Source organism: Lampris incognitus, chromosome 14, assembly GCF_029633865.1.
Source record: "Lampris incognitus isolate fLamInc1 chromosome 14, fLamInc1.hap2, whole genome shotgun sequence".
NCBI classification, from domain to species: Eukaryota; Metazoa; Chordata; class Actinopteri; order Lampriformes; family Lampridae; genus Lampris; species Lampris incognitus.
Genome location: NC_079224.1, coordinates 36,562,448 through 36,583,291, shown reverse-complemented (window position 1 = coordinate 36,583,291; position 20,844 = coordinate 36,562,448). Strand labels below are relative to the sequence as shown.

General features: G+C 43.0%; 1 protein-coding gene across 2 annotated transcripts in view; it reads right to left on the bottom strand.

Moving 5' to 3' along the window:
- Positions 1-15,872: 15,872 nt before the first annotated feature.
- The window catches only part of tox (thymocyte selection-associated high mobility group box), a 47,530-nt gene continuing 42,558 nt past the window's right edge, over positions 15,873-20,844 (bottom strand). Inside the window, exons 9-10 of one of the 2 annotated variants that reach the window (XM_056293362.1) lie at positions 18,590-18,747; positions 15,873-18,398 (exon numbers count right to left, since the gene is read on the bottom strand). In XM_056293362.1, the coding sequence (XP_056149337.1) occupies positions 18,389-18,398; positions 18,590-18,747 (168 nt within the window). In that variant the 3' untranslated portion in view covers positions 15,873-18,388. Of the gene's footprint in view, positions 18,399-18,585; positions 18,748-20,844 lie in introns of those variants that run through there. The other variant, XM_056293363.1, reaches the window with a different exon arrangement.

Below are 20,844 nucleotides of genomic sequence, written 5' to 3'. Positions count from 1 at the left end.
AATGCATCTTTGATGCACTTGAACAGGGTCTCTCTGCTGCTGTCGGGGCTATTGTAAAATCCAATGAATTCAGAGTGAATCTCCAATTTCTCATCCACATACTGCAGCGTTAATGAGAACTGCTCTATTGTACTGGAGTTGGTGGTACCATCAGCTGTGAGTCCATAGTACGGACTATTTCTGGCACGGGCTACAATCTCACATTGAATAGCGCAGGCATACTGTTGAATGACTTCATTCTGGATTGTGTCCGAGAGCCAGTTATCTCTCCTCTCAAGCCGCTGTCTCTCTCCTGGGAGGTTGTAGGTATGTTCAAGCATCAGTTCATACAAAATGCCATCACTGGTGCTATAAGTGACCACAACCCTAATGTCGTTTTTTTTTTACCTACAGGTACTTTTAATTTGAGATAGCTTTACCTATGTATGGGGACTTTTATTTTGAAGAATGTTTTCCTTGCCATCCGACTAGTGGAAGTTCACGTTGGCTCATCGATAATGCAAATGAAGGCATGTGCATGTGAATTAGGTTAAATGTTTGTGATTACTGAACAATAATTGAGTCAAAACTGTTGATAAGCAGTTTAAGACATTTGAGACCAGAAGACTGTTAGAGATGAAGAGCAAGTTGCAGAGTTGCTAGCGGAGCGAGGTACGTCATGTTTTACGTTAAGTGTAGCCTACTATTGCTGATGTGTTTTCTTTTATGGTACATTCCTCTAAATGTATATTATTGTGTGACGCTATGAAGTAGTTAGCCTAATTGTGTTGTGACTGTCATTCTATTCTTTATAGTTTTCACGGTGCTCGACAAGAATGTACCTGTGTGGTGTTTGAAGCAGTAAATGCACCCGTTGAGACTCTCCACATTTCGTCTTTATTAAAAATATCGAGGGCAGCTACAGTGAAAACTCACCGCTGAGCATCGACGACAACGCAACGCCTCATCTGCCATCTGCCATCTTGTGCTTCGAGAGTGCCTGAAGTCCCACCTTCAGTCCATTGGCCCACGTTTGGCCCACAGACGCAGTGAGAGACCTTTTCTGATAAAAGTAGCCTAACGTTGATATCCACGTATTGGACTGAAAGTTACCTGAAAATGATTGTATATTTTCTGATTTGTAAAGGGATTTAAAGACTTTAGTTACATGATCTAAGAATAGGCCTACAGTTAATTTCATCACTTAAAATTAGAACTACTGAACCTGTGTTACTGTAAAACTATCAAAAAGGGAAAACTGTGTAATTGTGCTGTACTTTGAGATTTACTCAATGTTTGTTTGATAGAAATCCTTTAGGTGTTTAAAATGGTATATGTCTAGTGGTGTCACTCAGTGCTAAAAGAAAGTCTATATTCACTGAAGTTCAAACCCAGACTCAAGACACTCTAAAGTCATAAGTTAATCATACAGCTGTACAAGCTAAACAAAATGTCGATCCCTGAAGAGACAATGGTTGACACACAACAGGTTAGGTCAAGCTCTCGTGAAAGAAGCTTAACAGACAAGGGCAGAGAGATGTACAATCAGGAAACAAAGAAACATGCAAAGGCATTTAACAAGTCTTATAACTCCTGGAAGGAGATAGCAAGGGAAGCTAGAACAGCACTGAAATCATTCTGTTCACAAGAAGACCTTGATGAAATTGAAAAGGATATTCAAGCCAGGCACAACGTAATAAGCCTACATTATGAGCTCATCCAACACAACTGCACACTACTCAAGATATTGTTCATAAAATGGATGCCTGTCTTGCAATAACTGCAGGGATATGTGACATTGTAAGTAAACGGCTAAAGACCGTTGATGAGGCCTTCAATGCCCATCTTGAGAAGGAAAGAGGGAGGATGGTGCTAATTTAGGATGAGTATATGCCTGTCTTTTGAGGCACAAATACAGAAACCGTAATCTCAGGGTCATCACAGGGATCAGACAACCACTCAAATGCCTCCTCCAAGGCTTCCAGCAAGCGAGCTGATGCAGAAGCAGAACTTGCACCTAAACAAGAACAAGCTAAGTCCATGCATGAAATCCATACTCAGCAAGCAAGACTTCATAAACTAGAGACAGAGATGCAAGAAGAGAAGACAAAGCTACAGCTGCTACAAGCTGAGAAAGAAGTTAGAGTAGCAGCGGCACGGGTGAGAGCATACAACAGTTTTGAAGATGATTCTAAGCATTGTGATGAAGAGATTGATAACAAAACGCTCTCTGTTCCTCGAAATAATGAATCGAAAATCCATGTAAACCCAGAAGCCATGACATTCCAACCTCCACAAGCACACCCTGAAATACCAGTAACTCAGGAGAAAGATAGTCTAACCCAAGCAATCATAAGCTTGCTAAGTATGAATCGTCTGCTTGCTCCAGAGCCAACAACATTCACTGGCGAACCCTTAAAGTTCATAGACTGGAAAATGTCCTTCATGGCTCTGATAGACTGGCAGCCTCTACCAGCTAGTCAGAAGGTGTTTTATCGGAAAATCTACCTTGCTGGAGATGCTCTCAAGGCTGTAGAGAGATTCTTCTATAGAAACCCAGAAGATGCATATCATGGGGCTTTGAAAGTCCTGCAAGAGAGGTATGGAAACCCCTTTGTTGTACAGAAAGCCTTTCGAGACAAGCTAATGAAATGGCCCAAGGTTAGTGCAAATGATCCTCTTGCGCTTCAAGAGTTTGCAGACTTCCTGCAAGGCTGCATTGAGGCAATGCCCCATGTTAGAGGATTGTCCATTCTAAATGATTGTGAAGAAAATCGCAAGATGCTTAAAAAATTACCAGAGTGGGGGTTCGCGGTGGTGTAGTGGTCTAAGCATCGGCTTTGTGTCGATGCAGTTGCCCACTGGTGACCGGGGTTCGCGCCCCGGTCTCGTCAGATCCGGCTATGGCCGGACTCGATGAAGCAGCAGTAATTGGCAACTCTGTCTTCGGGAGGGGGGCGGAGTCGGCTTGTGTTCGTCACATTAATGCGTCTCTGTGTGTGTCGGAAAAAGCAGTGGTTCGGCCTGGATTCGCCTTGTCACGGAATTGGCAAGGCATCTCCTTCGAGATGCAGTTGGCGAACGCATGCAGTATGAAGGTGGGTGTTTGAATTAAAATAGGGATTGATTGGCCACTAAATTGGGAGAAAAGGGGAAAAATCAGAAATAAATTCAACAACAAAAAAATGACCAGAGTGGATCGTGCGTAGATGGAGCCGAGTTGTTGTGAAAGAATTGGACGCATCTGGAGATTACCCGTTTCTCCTGTTTCACTGAGTTCATTCAAACAGAAGCCCGCATAGCCTGTAAACCCCATTGCCTCTCCATTCCTAATGAATAACAAGCCCACGGATGAAAGAGTGCCTAAGAGAGCTAGAGCACTCAACACTAGCGCTCATAAGAACAAGGCCACCTCAGAGAATCAAGAATCATCCAATTCCAAGCCAAAACCACCTTGCCCCACCTGCGAAGATGAAACGCACAGTTTCGCCAAGTGTCCCACCTTTGCAGCAAAATCTATGCAAGACAAGAAGGCTTTCATTCATGAAAATCACCTCTGCTTTGGATGTCTGAGAAAGGGACACAGCAGCAAAGACTGCAAAAGATGACAAACATGTGGCACATGCAACCGACATCACCCTACCTGCTTGCATGAAGAGAGAGATAAAAGGGCTGTGGAAGCATTAGAGAAACATTCCACTTCCACAGACAATGCAAGCCAGGAAATTCACACGGTCACGTCAAACACAGTGATGCAACACGCCTCTGCCACTTCAAGCAATGTTCCAGTTCTCATGTCATCAACAGAAGAGCCACAGAGAGAAGTTCTCACTTATGCTCTACTCGACATGCAGAGTGACTCGACGTTCATCTTGGAAGATCTACTTGAAGAGCTAAAAGTAGACACTCAACCAGTACAACTGAAACTTAGCACAATGATGGCTGTTGACACAGTCATAGCAAGCAGATGTGTTCGTGGTCTACAAGTTAGAGGGCTACAATCTGAAAAACAGATCCAACTACGCCAAGCCTACACCCACAACTTCATTCCAGTAGACAAGTCCTACATTCCAACTAAGAAGACTGCGCTGCAGTGGCCTCATCTCAAACTTCTCGCGAACAACCTATCTCCACTACAAGGCTGTGAAGTGGGATTGTTAATCGGAAATGACTGTCCGTTAGCATTAGCTCCCATTGAGGTCATCACAGGAAGTGATAATGATTCCTTTGCGCAAAGAACTGAACTCGGATGGAGTATAGTAGGCTCATCCAACCCACATTTAGTTTGACAGGGAAACCAGAGTTTTGTGCATCGTATTGTAGTGAGGGAAATACCAGCTCCATCTACCACTGATGTACTGAAGGTCTTGGAATCAGACATCAATGAAAGGAGATATGAACACAAGGACAAGTATGTACCCCAAGATGACGTCCACTTTGTACAGCTTCTTAGCGACAACATCAGTCAGAGGGAAGATGGACACTGAAATGTCTCTCCCTTTCAAGAGCAACAGTCCACCTTCACTACCAAACAACAAAAGGCTGGCTACAGTCCGACTGCAATACTTAAAGAAAAGGTTGAAGGCCAACAAACAGTATCGTGACCAGTACACCGCCTTCATGGAGGACATGATGATCAAAGGTGATGCAGAGCCAGCCCCTAAAACACCTGAAGGGCAGACTGTGCGGTACATAGCCCACCATGGGGTGTACCACCACAAGAAGCCAGAAAAGATAAGGGTCGTGTTTGATTGTTCAGCGAAGTTCCACTGTGTCTCTTTAAATGACATGCTGCTGACAGGCCCTGACCTGATCAACTCCCTGTTGGGAGTGCTCCATCGCTTCAGGAAAGAAGCTGTAACTGTGATCTGCGACATCGAGATGTTCCACCAATTCTCTGTCTCTCCTGAATTATGGAACTACCTAAAGTTCCTCTGGTGGGAGACCGGAGATTGGGAAGGAGAACCACAAGAGTATCAGATGGCTGTCCACCTTTTCAGTGCTGCTTCGTCCCCCGGATGTGCCAACTTTGGCCTGAAGTACCTAGCTCAACAACACAAAGAGAACTGTCCAACAGCATTAGCCTTTACTGAGAAGAACTTTTATGTGGATGATGGTCTAACCAGTGTCCCCTCAATAGAAGAGGCAAAGAAGCTGGTCGTTGAGGCACAAGAGTTGTGCAAAAGAGGAGGTCTATGCCTTCACAAATTCAACTCGCATGAAATAGAAGTCCTGAACTCTGTGGACCCATTTGAAAGAACAGTAACAACCGAACCACTCAATCTTGGCCTGAATGCTGCACCAGCAGAATGTGAACTCGGTATCCAGTGGTCATTAGAACATGACACCTTCAGCTTCAATGCTGACTTACCGGATAGGCCCTCAACATGCCGTGGTATCTTGTCAGTCATCGCTTCCTTGTACGATCCACTGGGGTTTGTCGCTCCATTCACCCTAAGCGGAAAGTGCATCCTTCAGGAGCTGTGCCATAGAGGTATTGGATGGGATGACCAACTTCCTGAGGACTAGAACCCACGGTGGGAGGAATGCAAGAACGATCTCCAGAAGCTGAAGTAAGTCTCAATACCGAGATGCTACCGCCCACAAGACATCAGCAAAACTGTCAATACGGACCTGCACCATTTCTCGGATGCTAGTAATGTGGGATATGGGACATGTTCCTATCTCAGATTCAAAAATGAAAGGGGTGAAGTCCACTGCTGTCTGAGGTGGTAATAAAGCTTGTGCAACAAAAAGCCTTCTCTCAAGAGATGAAGACACTTCAAAGAGGAGACAGTCTTCCAAGCTCAAGTCCTCTATTTTGCCTCTGTCCTATTTTGGACAGAGGTATTCTTCGTGTCGGTGGAAGACTGAAGCAGTCATCTCTCAGTCTTGAACTTAAACACCCTATCATTCTCCCTAAAGAAAGACATATAAGGATTCATATAGGGGGGAAGCCATTCAGGTGCACCACATGTGGGAAACCACATGTAAAATGTTTACCCGGAAGTCAAGTTTACAAAGACACCCTTCCTAGAAACCAGTGGCATCTAGGACGCGTGGGTGAAACCACGGAAGAGAGGTTTAGTACGCCGTGTAAAGGTGTTAGTGGGAAAACAAGATCATCCATCTAAATCTAAACCTTCAATCATAGAAAGGCCCATTCAGAAATTGGTTCTTCCTAGAGAGTGAGTGATTAGCGGAGTGACACCTCAACCACTCAGACATGCTTATTTTTTAGCAATCTAGTATACTATAGCCGTGAAACTTAAAATGGTTAGCCTATATGGAATCATGTATCTTTCGTTTAATATGGTTCATCTGTATTTTCCCTCATCATAACATGATTGGTGGGAGTGTAAGTGACCGAAACCCTAATGTCGTTTTTTACCTACAGGTACTTTTAATTTGAGATAGCTTTACCTATGTATGGGGACTTTTATTTTGAAGAATGTTTTCCTTGCCGTCCGACTTGCGGAAGTTCACGTTGGCTCAACGATAACGCAGGTGAAGTCATGTGCATGTGCGATCGCAATATGAAAAGGATCGTAGTGTTCACTGCATAACACGAGAATTAGCCTAAATGTTTGTGAATACTGAACAACAATTGATTCAAAACTATTGATAAGCAGTTTAAAACGTTTGAGACCAGAAGACTGTTAGAGATGAAGAGCAAGTTGCAGTTTCTGCGCGTTGCTAGCTGTTCCAAGACGTGTCTCAAGATGGCGTTCTAAGATTTCCCTGGCCCCTTGATAAGCGGAGCGAGGTACGTCATGTTTTACGTTAAGTGTAGCCTACTATTGCTCATGTGTTTTCTTTTATGGTACATTCCTCTAAATGTGTATTATTTTGTGAAGCTATGAAGTAGTTAGCCTAATTGTGTTGTGACTGTCATTCTATTCTATATGGTTTTCACGGTGCTCGACAAGAATGTACCTGTGTGGTGTCTGAAGCAGTAAATGCACCCGTTGAGACTCTCCACATTTCGTCTTCATTAGAAACATCGAGGGCAGCTACAGCGCCATTTGGACTGGTGTTCAGACACGTGACCTGACTGAGGCACTGACGGGTGCCGTCACGAGACATTTGTTGCTTGTTGTCATTGTGGCTTAGGCCACTTGATTTTTACAGTCAAGTCATTAATGATTCCAATGAATTTTAATGAATAGACGAATGCATAAATTGAATTTATGTTTTGTTAAAACATTTTTATTTATTTATTTTTAACCCCCCCCCCCAATTTTTCTTGGGCTCCACGCCAGGGGGTGCTACAGCACCCTCAGCACCCCTACTTCTCGCCGCTATGGATATATATATGTGTACATCTAGTAGAACCCATTTTGAAGACTTTTACATTCTTACATTGACTGACTGATTGCTGACCATTTACTGGGGATGTTTTGATGTTGGACACTTTCACAGTAGCTTATGTGCGGTGCGTGAGTGTACCATAGTAAAAATACTTACTAAATGTGACACTTTTTAACTAACTTTGCACTCGTTGTGTTTAATATTAATAATGATAATAATAATCCGAGATCAAATGTACATTGATGGGGCTTAAATATTGATTATAATGTTATGTTAAATATATGTGTCTTTGTTTCTTGTCTTAATTTTTGTCTTTTCTGTGATGTTGCAACCGGAGATGCTGCGATGCAAGAACATTTTCAGATTTGATCAAACAATAAAGTACAATAATGATAATAATAATAATAGTAGTAATAATAATAATGTTGAAATATGCTATTTTTTTATTCATTTTGATTTCTTCTATTTTATGTAGTTCATGTATAACAGTATGCATATATATTTTATTTTCCAGTGCCTTGATAATTTAAGTTTGACTGTTGTGTTTGAGTACTCAACATTTCAGTCTTAAATATTCTTTTTATCATCAACATGCATTATAAATCTTCCAGTTGTTGGACTATAAAAAGGGATTTATTTTTTTTGTTAACCTACCTGTTTGTTTTCTTTGTGTTCTTATGACAGAGACAAAGCATCAGAAGGTATTGTTTCATCCAAAGCATAAAGGTGGCATCAGCTTTATGTGACGACTGCTGTAAGCAAGAAAAAAGTTCATCCAGTCTGCTGTGAGTAGAGTTATTTATTTTCTGCTATGGCTCCACATCTGTTCTTGTGTAGGGCCACCAAAACCCCAGAACCTTGCTTGATATCAGTGTACAGGATGTCATACTTGATCACATTGCATGTTTATTCCTAAAACTGTTCCTCTCTGGTCACACAACCATGTAGTTGTGTGATAAGACTAGTGTTCCTATGTTCAGCTGAAGTCAGTAAACGTTAGTAATGTCCAAAAAGGCAATTCATTGCAACACATACATGAAACCCAACTCAAACAATATCACATTTTCGTATGCACTAGTTTCAAAGGGAAAAAAACGTACTTAGAAGTTAAAGCTACGGATAAACAAACAGGTATAATGTAACGGACAACAAATAAAAGAAGTGCAGAAATGGAATGACCGCTGTTCTCTGGTAGTTGTGACGCTGGTGTGGTGCAGCTGTATTGGGTTTCTGTTTTGGCCTCATGCTAACTCTTTACAGTGTGCTGGGTTTCACTGGTCACACTCTCTAAGTGCTGCATACAAAGCCTAAAGTTACAAAGAGTAAAGCAAGCCAACTCAGGGCCATAATGGCTTACAGAATGAACCCAGCCTTAATTATATAGGACTCTGGGACAGTAATGCATGGTTCTCCTCGTCTTGGCAACACAATAAATCAAATGTGTGTACATCAGGCCAGCAATAAGATAGATCTTTCATCGCTGGTGGCATGGAATTATTTGGATGAAAAACTTGTGTGTCTTTTAATTCAACCCTTTACAGATCATTCAAGTTTCATCAAAAATAATCCCTACGACTATTCACTAGTGGCACACACATGCTGAGAAGAAGCCGTGTAAAGCAAGAGTATGATTTACTTAACATTGTGAACCTTTTACTGGATACAGACTGATGTTCATGTTGTTTTTCTGCCAGGCAGGACTCTGGATTATAGAGTCGGTTTGATTTCTTGCCAATAACAATAATAATAAAAAGTGGTCTGGAAAACAAATAGGACCATAGGGACGATATGTAGTTCCCCCTCTCTGTCACTAGGGGGCAATGTGAACCTGCTGAAAGAAAGGCAGAAATTCAGACTGAACTCGTTATAAGGGAAGGAACTGAAAGAGCATTTTCTAGAGGTGACAAAACACAAGAAAAAAAATACGGGTAAGGATGGTTATCTGTGTGAGACGGCTAACTTTATAATGCTAACACAACTTTATTATCTGGATTTATTCTGAAAATATTGTCTTGACGTGGGGTTGAGCAAAGTCAGTTTTTTGTTATTGTGGGTGTAATTGGATGTTTGGTGTTGTCTCCAAAATGGCGGTAATGTTTTGTGACGTGGCGGCCCGGTGGCGCAGTGGTTACCGCGGTCGCCTTACAGCAAGAAGGTCCCGGGTTCAAGCCCCGGGGTAGTCCAACCTTGGTGGGTCATCCCGGGTCGTCCTCTGTGTGGAGTTTGCATGTTCTCCCTGTCTGCGTGGGTTTCCTCCCATAGTCCAAAGACATGTAGGTCAGGTGAACTGGCCATACTAAATTGTCCCTAGGTACTATGAATGGGTGTGTGTGTGGGCCCTGTGGGCCCCCTCTTCCCGCCTGCCACCCAATGACTGCTGGAATAGGCTCCAGCATCCCCGCGACCCTGAGAGCAGGATAAGCGGTCCAGATGGATGGATGTTTTTTTGACGCTAGTATTTCAGACGTAGCGTTACATGGGTCTCAATAAGGACAAAACAATTACAACTTTATGAACATACAGTGCTAATGTTTAAATGTCTAGAACATGGCTGCTTACAAACCTGGCTCACCCCCCCCCCAAACCCCAACCACACACACACACACACGCACTTTTAATATATATATATATATATATATATATATATATATATATATATATATATATATGTGTGTGTGTGTGTGTGTATCTATACATATGTATATGTATTTAGTTACTTCTTGCTGAATTGAATGTGACAGCTATACCTAGTTCAGCAGTATCACTCAGGCCTGCACCAGTGTTATTCCAGTAAGACCGTTTATTTTCAGAACTAATCTAATCTTTATCCAAAGTATTAATGTGCAGTTCATGTAGGCCATTGAACACAGCACTAACTTAACATCTGGTTGGTGTTTTTATAGCGTTGACCCTCCCTCAAAAGTTTCAGGCTTTATAGCACAAACTGTTGGCTTGTTTCAGGAGAAAACTGTAAAAGGCTCATGTTTATATAAGTGTTCAACACAGTCACGATATATCAACTATATAGCTTGGCTGTTTAAACAAAAGAATCTAAATGGAATATCTGTTCTTTCTCTATTTTCTCTTCACGTAAAACCATCACCACACGCTCAGATATGTGACAAAAAGAGTTCAGATGTATTTTGTGTTTTTCCCTGTGTAGGAGAATCTCGACCTTTTTAAAGAGATTTGCTTTACAAGTTGTGCATAGCTAACTATGTACTGTACATTAGGGGGGGGCTTTCCAGTAGCGCAGCTATCTTATATGGCTCTCATGACACTTTCAGTTTGGGCGTCCAGATAGCGTGGTGGTCTGTTCCGTTGCCTACCAACACGGGGCTCGCTGGTTCGAATCCCCATGTTACCTCCGGCTTGGTCGGGCGTCCCTACAGACACAATTGGTTGTGTCTGCGGCTGGGAAGCCGGATGTGGGTATGTATCCTGGTCGCTGCACTAGTGCCTCCTTTTGGTCGGTTGGGGTGCCTGTTCGGGGAGAGGGGGAAATGGGGGGAATAGCGTGATCCTCCCACGCGCTGCGTCCCCCCTGGCGAAACTCCTCACTGTCGGGTGAAAAGAAGTGGCTGGCGACTCCACATGTATCGGAGGAGAGGTGGTAGTCTGCAGCCCTCCCCAGATCGGCAGAGGGGGTGGAGTAGCGACCAGGTAGGCTCGGAAGAGTGAGGTAATTGGCCAGATACAATTGGGGAGAAAAAGGGGGGGGGAAGCCAATAAATAAATAAATAACACTTTCAGTTTGTTGAATGGACTCAACGGTGCTCTACAGGGTTGCTGGCCCATGCTGAATCCTGTGCCTCTTACAGTTGTGTTGAGTTGACTAGTATTGGACTGCTGCTCTGAATGGCTCACTTTCTCATCACACAGACATTTCATTGGCTTGAGGTCAGATGACAGGGCAGGCCACTGCATGTGCTAAATAATAATTATATAAATGTAATACATGATTATTATTGAGCTTTATCTAGACACCCAAAGCGCTTCACATTAAAGGGGGGAAACTCACCTCAGCCACCACCAATGTGTAGCACCCACCTGGGTGATGCACAGCAGCCATTTTGTACCAGAACGCTCATCATACATCAGCTTGAGGTGGAGAGGGAGGATTCATTGAGCGAATTACATGGGGGGGGATGGTTAGGTGGCCAGATGGAGAGAGCCAAGCTGGGAATTTCGCCAGGACACCGGGGAACCCCCTACTCTTTGCAATAAGTGCCACGAGAGCTTTATTGTCCACAGTGAGTCAGGACCTCAGTTTAACGGCTCATCTGAAGGACAGCATCTCCTACAGCACAGTGTCCCCTTCACTGTACTGGGGCATTGGGATTTTTGTTGTTGTTTATTAGGACCAGAGGGACAAGTGCCCCCTACTGGCCCACCAACACCGCTTCCAGCAGCAACTGTTTTCCCGGGAGGTCTCCCATCCAAATACTAAATACTTTGTCAAGTTTGTGACATCATTCTGGGACAAACTTTACAAGCCTTGTGGGACTGTATCCTGTTGAAAAAAATCAATTTGTAGATGGAGACACTGCAAGAAGAGGTTCCCCAGTGTTCTGCTGGGAAGCTGTGGGTCCGGCCATTCATGTGGACATCAATTTGACACGTGCCATCTACCTATACAACGTTACAAACCAGGTACACCCCTTCATGGCAATGGTATTCCCTGATGGCAGTGGCCTCCTTCAGCAGGATAATGCGCCCTGCCACACTGAACACATTGTTTGGGAATGGTTTGAGGAACATGATGAAGTGTTCAAGGTTTTATCCTGGCCTTCAAATTCTCCAGATCTCAATTGATTGAGCATCTGTGGGATGTGCTCGAAAAACAAGTCCGAAACACAGCGGCTCCACCTCGTAACTTACAGGACTTGAAGGATTTGCTGCTAACGTTTTGGTGTCAGATACCACAGGACACCTTCAGGGGTCTTGTGGAGTCCATGCTGTGGTGGGTCGGTGCTGTTTTGGCAACACACGGAGGACCAACACCATATTAGGCAGATGGTCATAATGTTTTGGTTCATCAGTGTGTATATAAGGAATTACAATATATTCAAGACTTATGGATGTAGAGATGACAGTGAACTTCAGGAGGAGCCCCCCAATACTGACCCTCTTCACCATACTCAACAGCACTGTGTCTGCTGTGGAAACCTTCAGGGAAACCTTCTGGGATCCACAACGTCCCAGGACCTAAGGTGGGTGTCCAACATAGTCACAATCATCAAAAAGGTCCAGTAGAGGATGTACTTTCTCTGCCAGCTCAAGTTCAACCTGCCTCAGGAGCTTCTGATTCAGTTCTACTCTGCAATAATCCAGTCTGTTCTCTGCACATCCATCACTGTCTGGTTTGGATTGGACAGGAACTGACAACAACGGACAGGCCAGGTCTGCAGGGAAAATCATTGGTGCCAGCCTGCTCTCCATTCAGGACTTATACACCTCCAGTATCAGGAAATGGGCAGGCAACATCACTGCAGACCCATCACACCCTGGTCACAACCTGTTCCAACTCCTCCCCTCTGGTAGGTGCTACAGAGCACTGTACCCCAAAACAACCAGGCACGAGAACAGTTTCTTTCCACAGGCTGTCACTCTGATGAACACTTAACATTGTCATAATACACTCACTGGCCACTTTATTAGGTACACCTTGCTAGTACCGGGTTGGACCCCCTTTTGCCTTCAGAACTGCCTTAATCCTTCGTGGCATAGATTCAACAAGGTACTGGAAACATTCCTCAGAGAGTTTGGTCCATATTGACATGATAGCATCACGCAGTTGCTGCAGATTTGTCGGCTGCACATCCATGATGCGAATCTCCCGGTCCACCACATCCCAAAGGTGCTCTATTGGATTGAGATCTGGTGACTGTGGAGGCCATTTGAGTACAGTGAAGTCATTGTCATGTTAAAGAAACCAGTCTGTGATGATTCGAGCTTTATGACATGGCGCGTTATCCTGCTGGAAGTAGCCATCAGAAGATGGGAACACTGTGGTCATAAAGGGATGGACATGGTCAGCAACAATACTCAGGTAGGCTGTGGCGTTGACACGATGCTCAATTGGTACTAAGGGGCCCAAAGTGTGCCAAGAAAATATCCCCCACACCATTACACCACCACCACCAGCCTGAACCGTTGATACAAGGCAGGATGGATCCATGCTTTCATGTTGTTGACGCCAAATTCTGACCCTACCATCCGAATGTCGCAGCAGAAATCGAGACTCATCAGACCAGGCAACGTTTTTCCAATCTTCTATTGTCCAATTTTGGTGAGCCTGTGCAAATTGTAGCCTCAGTTTCCTGTTCTTAGCTGACAGGAGTGGCACCCGGTATGGTCTTCTGCTGCTGTAGCCCATCTGCCTCAAGGTTCGACGTGTTGTGTGTTCAGAGATGCTCTTCTGCATACCTCGGTTGTAATGAGTGGTTATTTGAGTTACTGTTGCCTTTCTATCAGCTCGAACCAGTCTGGCCATTCTCCTCTGACCTCCGGCATCAACAAGGCATTTTCGTCCACAGAACTGCCGCTCACTGGATATTTTCTCTTTTTCGGACCATTCTCTGTAAACCCTAGAGATGGTTGTGCGTGAAAATCCCAGTAGATCAGCAGTTTCTGAAATACTCAGACCAGCCCGTCTGGCACCAACAACCATGCCACGTTCAAAGTCACTTAAATCACCTTTCTTCCCCATTCTGATGCTCGGTTTGAACTGCAGCAGATCGTCTTAACCATGTCTACATGCCTAAATGCATTGAGTTACTGCCATGTGATTGGCTGATTAGAAATTTGCATTAACGAGCAGTTGGACAGGTGTGCCTAATAAAGTGGCCGGTGAGTGTAAATCTAAGCACATTGTATAGACTGTGTATTGTACATATACATGCGTATTCTGTCACGTCCACCTACCTCATGTATATACTAAGTAACCTGCTAACATATCTATTTCAGCATCTTTGCACTCTGCACCATTGCCTTCCTGTTTCACCTGTTTGTAGTCATCCGTTGCATATATTCCTGGAGACTGTGGAGCTGTTATTCTTTGTAAGTACATTGAGAGCCACTAAACCGGAGTCAAATTACGTATATGTGTAAACAAACATTGCCAAATAAAGATGATTCTGATTCTGATGAACAAAAAAGGATGGAACAAATTTTTTTCACAGAAAATGGAGTGAAGCCCCAACCTCATTGACTAAGAACCTGAAAGACAAAGAAAGAAAGCATTGATCTCGGCGCTCCGTAAGATAACGTTACGGCCTCACATTTGCTGCCCTATTTTTTATCAGGTTTGGCCCAGATTGACTGCATCTTCTTGTTTATGGCTTACCTAAAGGCACTGTGGCATGTCCCCCTCTACTGTTGAAACCAGTAAGGTCTGAAGTCCACATTGCGCCTCTGCCCTGATCTAGGCCATCACTCCCCGCCTCAGTGATTTCCTGTCTATATTTTCTCACACGCTAACAGGTTTTCCAGTTGTGCTGAACTTGGTAAAGGTGACATGCCTCTTAACAGTCGGGCACATAAACGTAACTTTTTTCCATCATGCTTCCGATTTAAATAAAACATATTAGCTGATGTAGTCGGTAGCACATATTGAATCAACTTCTGTGACAATACTGATAGTTGAATATAGGTATTGATGATCTCACACTGAGGTAACGAAATATTTTTTTTTTAAATTTCTGAATCAGCTATAGTCGAGATTACATTGAGATTGGTTCAAAATTCATAGTGGGCTAAAATGGCACGGCGATGATTAATGGCTAAAAATAAAGACTACGTCATACCAGCAAGGAATTCAGAAGAAGAAAAAAAAACATATCAAGGTTAGAAAAAAATATTCTGTTGGCTAAAACATATAAACAAACTTTTGATCATATGTAGAAATATTTAGGCCGCTTATTCTCATTTCAGCTCTTCTTAGGCAGCTTGTTTCTTTCGGTAGTGCACCATTTAAGACCAAGTACTGTATACCTGAAGGAAAAAAATTCCAATTCATGTAGGAAAATAATGAGAAATGCATTAAAAATAATGTAGTCATGCTTAAGTACGCTTGATTGATTTGCAGAGCAGCACATTTTAAATCTGATGCATTAAACGTACCACGTGGCCTGTTCCCCTGCCCCTTAAAATCCCCCTTCCACGTGACAAGAAACTGCACATATTGTCAAATGAACGTTCGATTATTTGCATAGACCAAAACACAAATCTTTTTATTTAATATAGTGGATGTGTACTCCCCAAAGAAATGACTGAAAATAGCTGAGGAAAGGGTTTTTCTGAGGCACCCCAAAAAAAATGTGTCTTTTTGTGCTAACGTATTCAGCATCGATACATCTAATTGGTTTGTGTGCTGAATAGATGGATTAGTCATAAACAGCACAGAATATTGGCTTCTTTTTAAAAAAATGTGATTTCAGATTCAAAAGTGGGCTTAAAGGGTGCACTTAGCTTATGTTTTCATCCGACAGACATGTCACAGTACTTTCTGCATTAAGTAAGTGAAGGACAAGAGGGAGACAAGTACTTAAGTGATGACTGCACATCAGTGCAGTGCTGACTTTATTCTCAAACACATTATTAGAATCTAAAAATAGGAAAATCTTCACGTGGTTACTGTTGCCTGGAGTCCTTTTTTCCCCGTCAGATGACACATTAATCATAAACAGATACAGAAAGGCTGACGTCCCTTGTCAAAACCGTTAACACTAAAAACAAAACTTTACATTATTTTAAAAAAAAAACAAACAAAAAAACAAACAATAACAACAAAAGGCATTCAACCCTGCAACAGTTATAGTTTCTTAAATAGTGACCGGGCGTAAAGAGGTACAGCTGACACAACTGCGTATCTGGGTTTACAGTTCGGCTTCTCCTCCTTCATTTACAGGCTTTACACAAACATCCATGCATACACACACACGCACGCACGCACCCCCCCCCCACACACATACACATGGATTTTGTCAAATCAAAATCAATATAATCAACAGACATTTTCAACACGGCGTTGTTATTCTACAGGAGTATTTTCTAAGCAAACCATCGTTTTGACTGTTTCATTTCTAGTGGACTTAAAAGCCACGGTTTTCCATCCGCCGCAGGTCTGAGGCTGACTGCTAGAGAACTATGAGAACAGTTTCATTTCACATAATTATTCACAATTCCACGCCTGGTTAACAGGCAACTGACAGCTTCGGCTGCTGTTTCGCCTCTCTTTCTCTCTCTCCCTCTCTCGCTCTCTTTCTCGTTCCTTACGTTTCAGTTAAATAAGCCGGCATGATCAAGGGGCAGTATCACGCCGCTTTTCAAACACAGCTTCCGTTCATAATTTAGAATACTTTTTGTCTATCGCAGTAGACGATGTATGACAAACGGGGGGGGGGGGGGGACTCCTCCACACAGTGTATGAAGTTACAAACCGGGGGGGGGGTATATTCTAATCAGTGTTTACCACAGATAGATAGATGTACTTGTGTCAGACTAGCCAGAAATCAGACAGGCACCGATGAAATCCTCAGTGCTTTTTGATTCTTTCTGCTTATTGCCTGTGTCTGCCTGTGAGCAGTAACACAAAAGGGAACCATCACTAATGATGCCGCTGAGCTCAAATAGCATCGGACAGCAGCATATTTTTCTTCGCTTGTGGTCCCTCGCTCTGATATCTTTGGATGCAGAACCAGAGAGTTTGAAGTGGACTAATCCTTACCTATGAGGTTAAAGATGAGGCCGGTCAGCTTTGACAGTATTTTTTATTTACGTTTGATGGACCGGTCAAACACCTGTGTTACAGCATTTAACATTCACTGTTCAGACCCTTTTTGGAGCCAACTTTCAAAGCGTTTTCTAAAAACTAAGTGTGTGGATTTGGTTCATTTGTGGTTATTATGTGTCAGGTCAAACTCCACTAGTTAAGTGCTAAAAGACCATTGGGGCAGAACTGAAATAAAAAGAACAAGCAGTATCCCCCAGCTTTCTGTGGGCATGTTGTGAATACTCAACTCTTAGCCTAGTCACCAATGAACTATAAAGCTATGCTGATGATATCACAGTATACCTACCTTGTTCTACATCCATTTTAAGTATACCACCAAAGAGCTAAATAACCAGGGACACATATATCGACAGCTGGATCACAGAACAGGCTGAACTCACTCCCTTAGCCAGTATATCCCTCGTCAAATCTATGATATTGTTTATTTAGGGACTGTTAAAGAACTCTGAATACAGCGGTGTGTTTAGATGATCAGCTGAATTTAACATGCAGTCGCTGGTAGAATTTACCCACAGTATGCATCAGACAGTTTGAGTCATGCAAGGGCTAAAAGAATTGTTCTTGTTCCTAATGCTGCCCTGCTGTGTCCACAGTAGTTTATTCTTAGACTACTGGTGAACACGGTGATATACAAGAATGTGTAATTCTACTGATGCCACTCAATATTTGCTCTCACTTGAAGTTATGGCTCCCCTGTGTCCCCATTTAAAATCCTCTGCTAGATTAGTTCAACTGGGGAGACCAAATGGTACATGTGAGAGCAAAGTATAGCAGACTTCTCTGGCTCAGAGTCAGCTGAATGCCATCAAAACAAGTTGAAGTTGAAAGTAAAGCAGGACTAGCTGAAACAGGGATGAAGTTGGGTTGAGGTCGAGTATACAGGAGCACATAGTTGTGGTCTCTGTCAGTTTGAGGAAGGCATATCAACAGGTGGGACTGGGTTGAGGTTGTTTTCAGGGGTGGTCCAACACTGCTTGCCCTTTATATAGTCCTGCATTGCCTTATCGGGCCATATATCTGGCTGTACAGTGACAGGCTTCTGCTTAAAGTGGTTAACTAAGGTGGAGTTAACCCAATTAATGTCAAATCCAAAAAAAGACAGTCCTGGCTTGGGTTGGGTTATCCATCCCGTGTAGGTCCAACTGCATGGGCCTGTGTTGTGGTCTTGCAAGGGGTTAAGGTTGGGTTAAAATGGGTCCAGGTCTAGTAGAGGTCTGCTATGAGCTGTGAAGGAAGAAGGGTCTGGCTGAGAGTTGGTCTCACACTTCAACCTTAGACTAACTCATGATCAGAGAGTTATCTCTAGAGACCCCTGGAGGAGGAGAGTGGCAGAGAGAAAAACACACAAAAACAACGAAGAAGACAACAGAGGTTAGGAGAACTCGCATGACCACTTCTGTCTCTGACTAGACTTAACTGTCAATTAATCAACATTTTACAAATGTTACTGTTTTCAGTGCATGTGTCAAAAATGAAAAGAGACATGCATCTTATGGTACTCACCCGTTGCCATGGTAATCAGTGCTCCAGTCAAGGGAATGGTGATTGGGTGTAGGTCGCCCCAGTTGATGGTAATCCACTGAGGAGGACATCACAGCTCCACTACTCAGCATACCTCCTCCCATTGGCTGATACTCTGACTGGAGCGAGGCGGGGTAACCCTGCAGTAGGGGGGTGGAGGGGATATTTAAAACGGTGTCTTACATAACACTTTTACTTATTCATCATTCTGCTGGTGGGGTGAATTATATGTTCACTGTCAAATACATTTACAGCACTCTGGACGGGCGACTACATAGACAGGAGAGCGACAAGACAGAGAAGACGGACAAGACAGAGCATATGGACAGACAATAAGTCAGATAGGTTTGGCAGATCAGTAGGAAGCCAGAGAGAGAAGGAAGGTTCAGAATGATGACCTCTGGAAATCCAGACGAATTCGAAGGAATCCAAAATCAACGGAATGTCACAGAACTGACTCGGACACTACTGATGAATAGCGCTCTCCATAACTCTAACAGAGACACAGTTCAAATCAGTGTCAAGCGAGTGACAGCTACACAACAGAAAGCAGACAGACCTAGCAAAATACCAGCTCAAACATTTCTTTTTTACAAAATATTTAACTGATTTTACTTAGTGTATTACTCAAGTGTATGGCAAGCTGCACCAAGCACCAAGTGCACCATATATGAACCAATTTAAATATTATGTAGTTTGTTTATAAATAAAATACAGGTGTTATTTAGAATTTGTTTGTATTGTGTATATATATATATATATTTTTTTTTTACGAGAGAGAGAGAGAGGAATTAATCCTGTGTTTGTCGCCAGTAATTAGTATTTTTAGTGCCTTGCCGATGTTATCATCTGCCAGGGGGCAGCGAGGGGGAGTGGTGAGGACAGGGGAAAAAAGGGGGAGAAGAGATAAAAGGGGTAAGAGGGGAGGAGTAAGGTAAAAGGAGATGGGGAGGAACAGCAGTTATTTTAACAACAGCCTACTTGAGGATTTGTCCTTTCTCCTGAGGACAGAGGAGAGGTGGACGGAGAGAGCGAGAGAGAGAGAGGAGTGATAGAGGGATGGAAAAACAGAGGAAGATAAGAAAAGGGATGACAGAGAAGGAAAAATACTAAAAAAAGAAACAGAAAATATGTGTGTGTGTGAGAGTGAGAGACAGCAAGAGAGAGGCTGAAAGGAGAGTTAATCTGAGTGTCGGAGTCAAAGAGGAGAAAGAGGAGGACAGCAGGTGGTTGGGTTCTCCCCCTCTCCTCCCCCTCTCTTCCCTACCTCACCTATTCATCCATTGTTCAGTAAATTCTTCTCCTTCACTCCTCCACAAAGACCCCATCTGCCTCTTTTGTCTCATTCTCTCTCTCTCTCTCTCTCTCTCTCTCTCTCTGTCCCCCATCCCCCATCATCCCCCACTCCCCTCCTCTCAGGGAAAAAATGTTGGAGCTCTGTCTTTTTTTTTGCTTTTCTCTCTGTTTGCTCTCTCTTTCTCCCTCTCCTACAAATATTCAAAATGGAGAAAAGGGGATTATGAGTGTGTGGGATTTAAAAGTGCTCCATAAAAGGGGGATAAAATGGGAAAGGGAGACTTAATGGCAACCCAACCCCCCACTTTAACCAATCAGAAGAGACAGGCTATCCCCGGTGCAAGAATTCACATACTGGATCCGATTGCAAGTTCATATTTATGAATCCTGTGAAACAGTTTGCTCTTGTTTACCTCCTGAAACCTTTTTGTCCATGTGAGCATCTTGGCTGGACTGACTGACAGACATCGCAGAAAAAAGATGAAAAGGCAGACACAAACACCGCAGTATAGTGCAGATATTGACAGACAAAGACAGGCAGATGGTCATTAGAATCTCAGAAGTCCTCCAACAATGGATTTTATTCACACTGTTGAATTGCTTGTATAGCCAAAACATTATCAGCTATATGCAAATATTCCAAGACACCATTCAAAAAGCTTGAAATTTCAACAATTTGAAAATAATTAGTGTCTGTCATAAACCTTTTGACAACTTATTTCAAGTACTCCATTACTTCGCCACACAGCCGTTGTGATAGATAAACTACAGGGGGCAGTAAACCTAGCCAAAGATCAGGATTTGTGGTCATAATGCTAAGATAATATTCACCTTTACTATCCCCTGTATTAAAATACACTTTTACTAAATTTCACCTTTTCTAAATAGTTTACATCAATTCAGTTTAGTTCAATACAGTTCAACCATTGTTCTGTTCTATT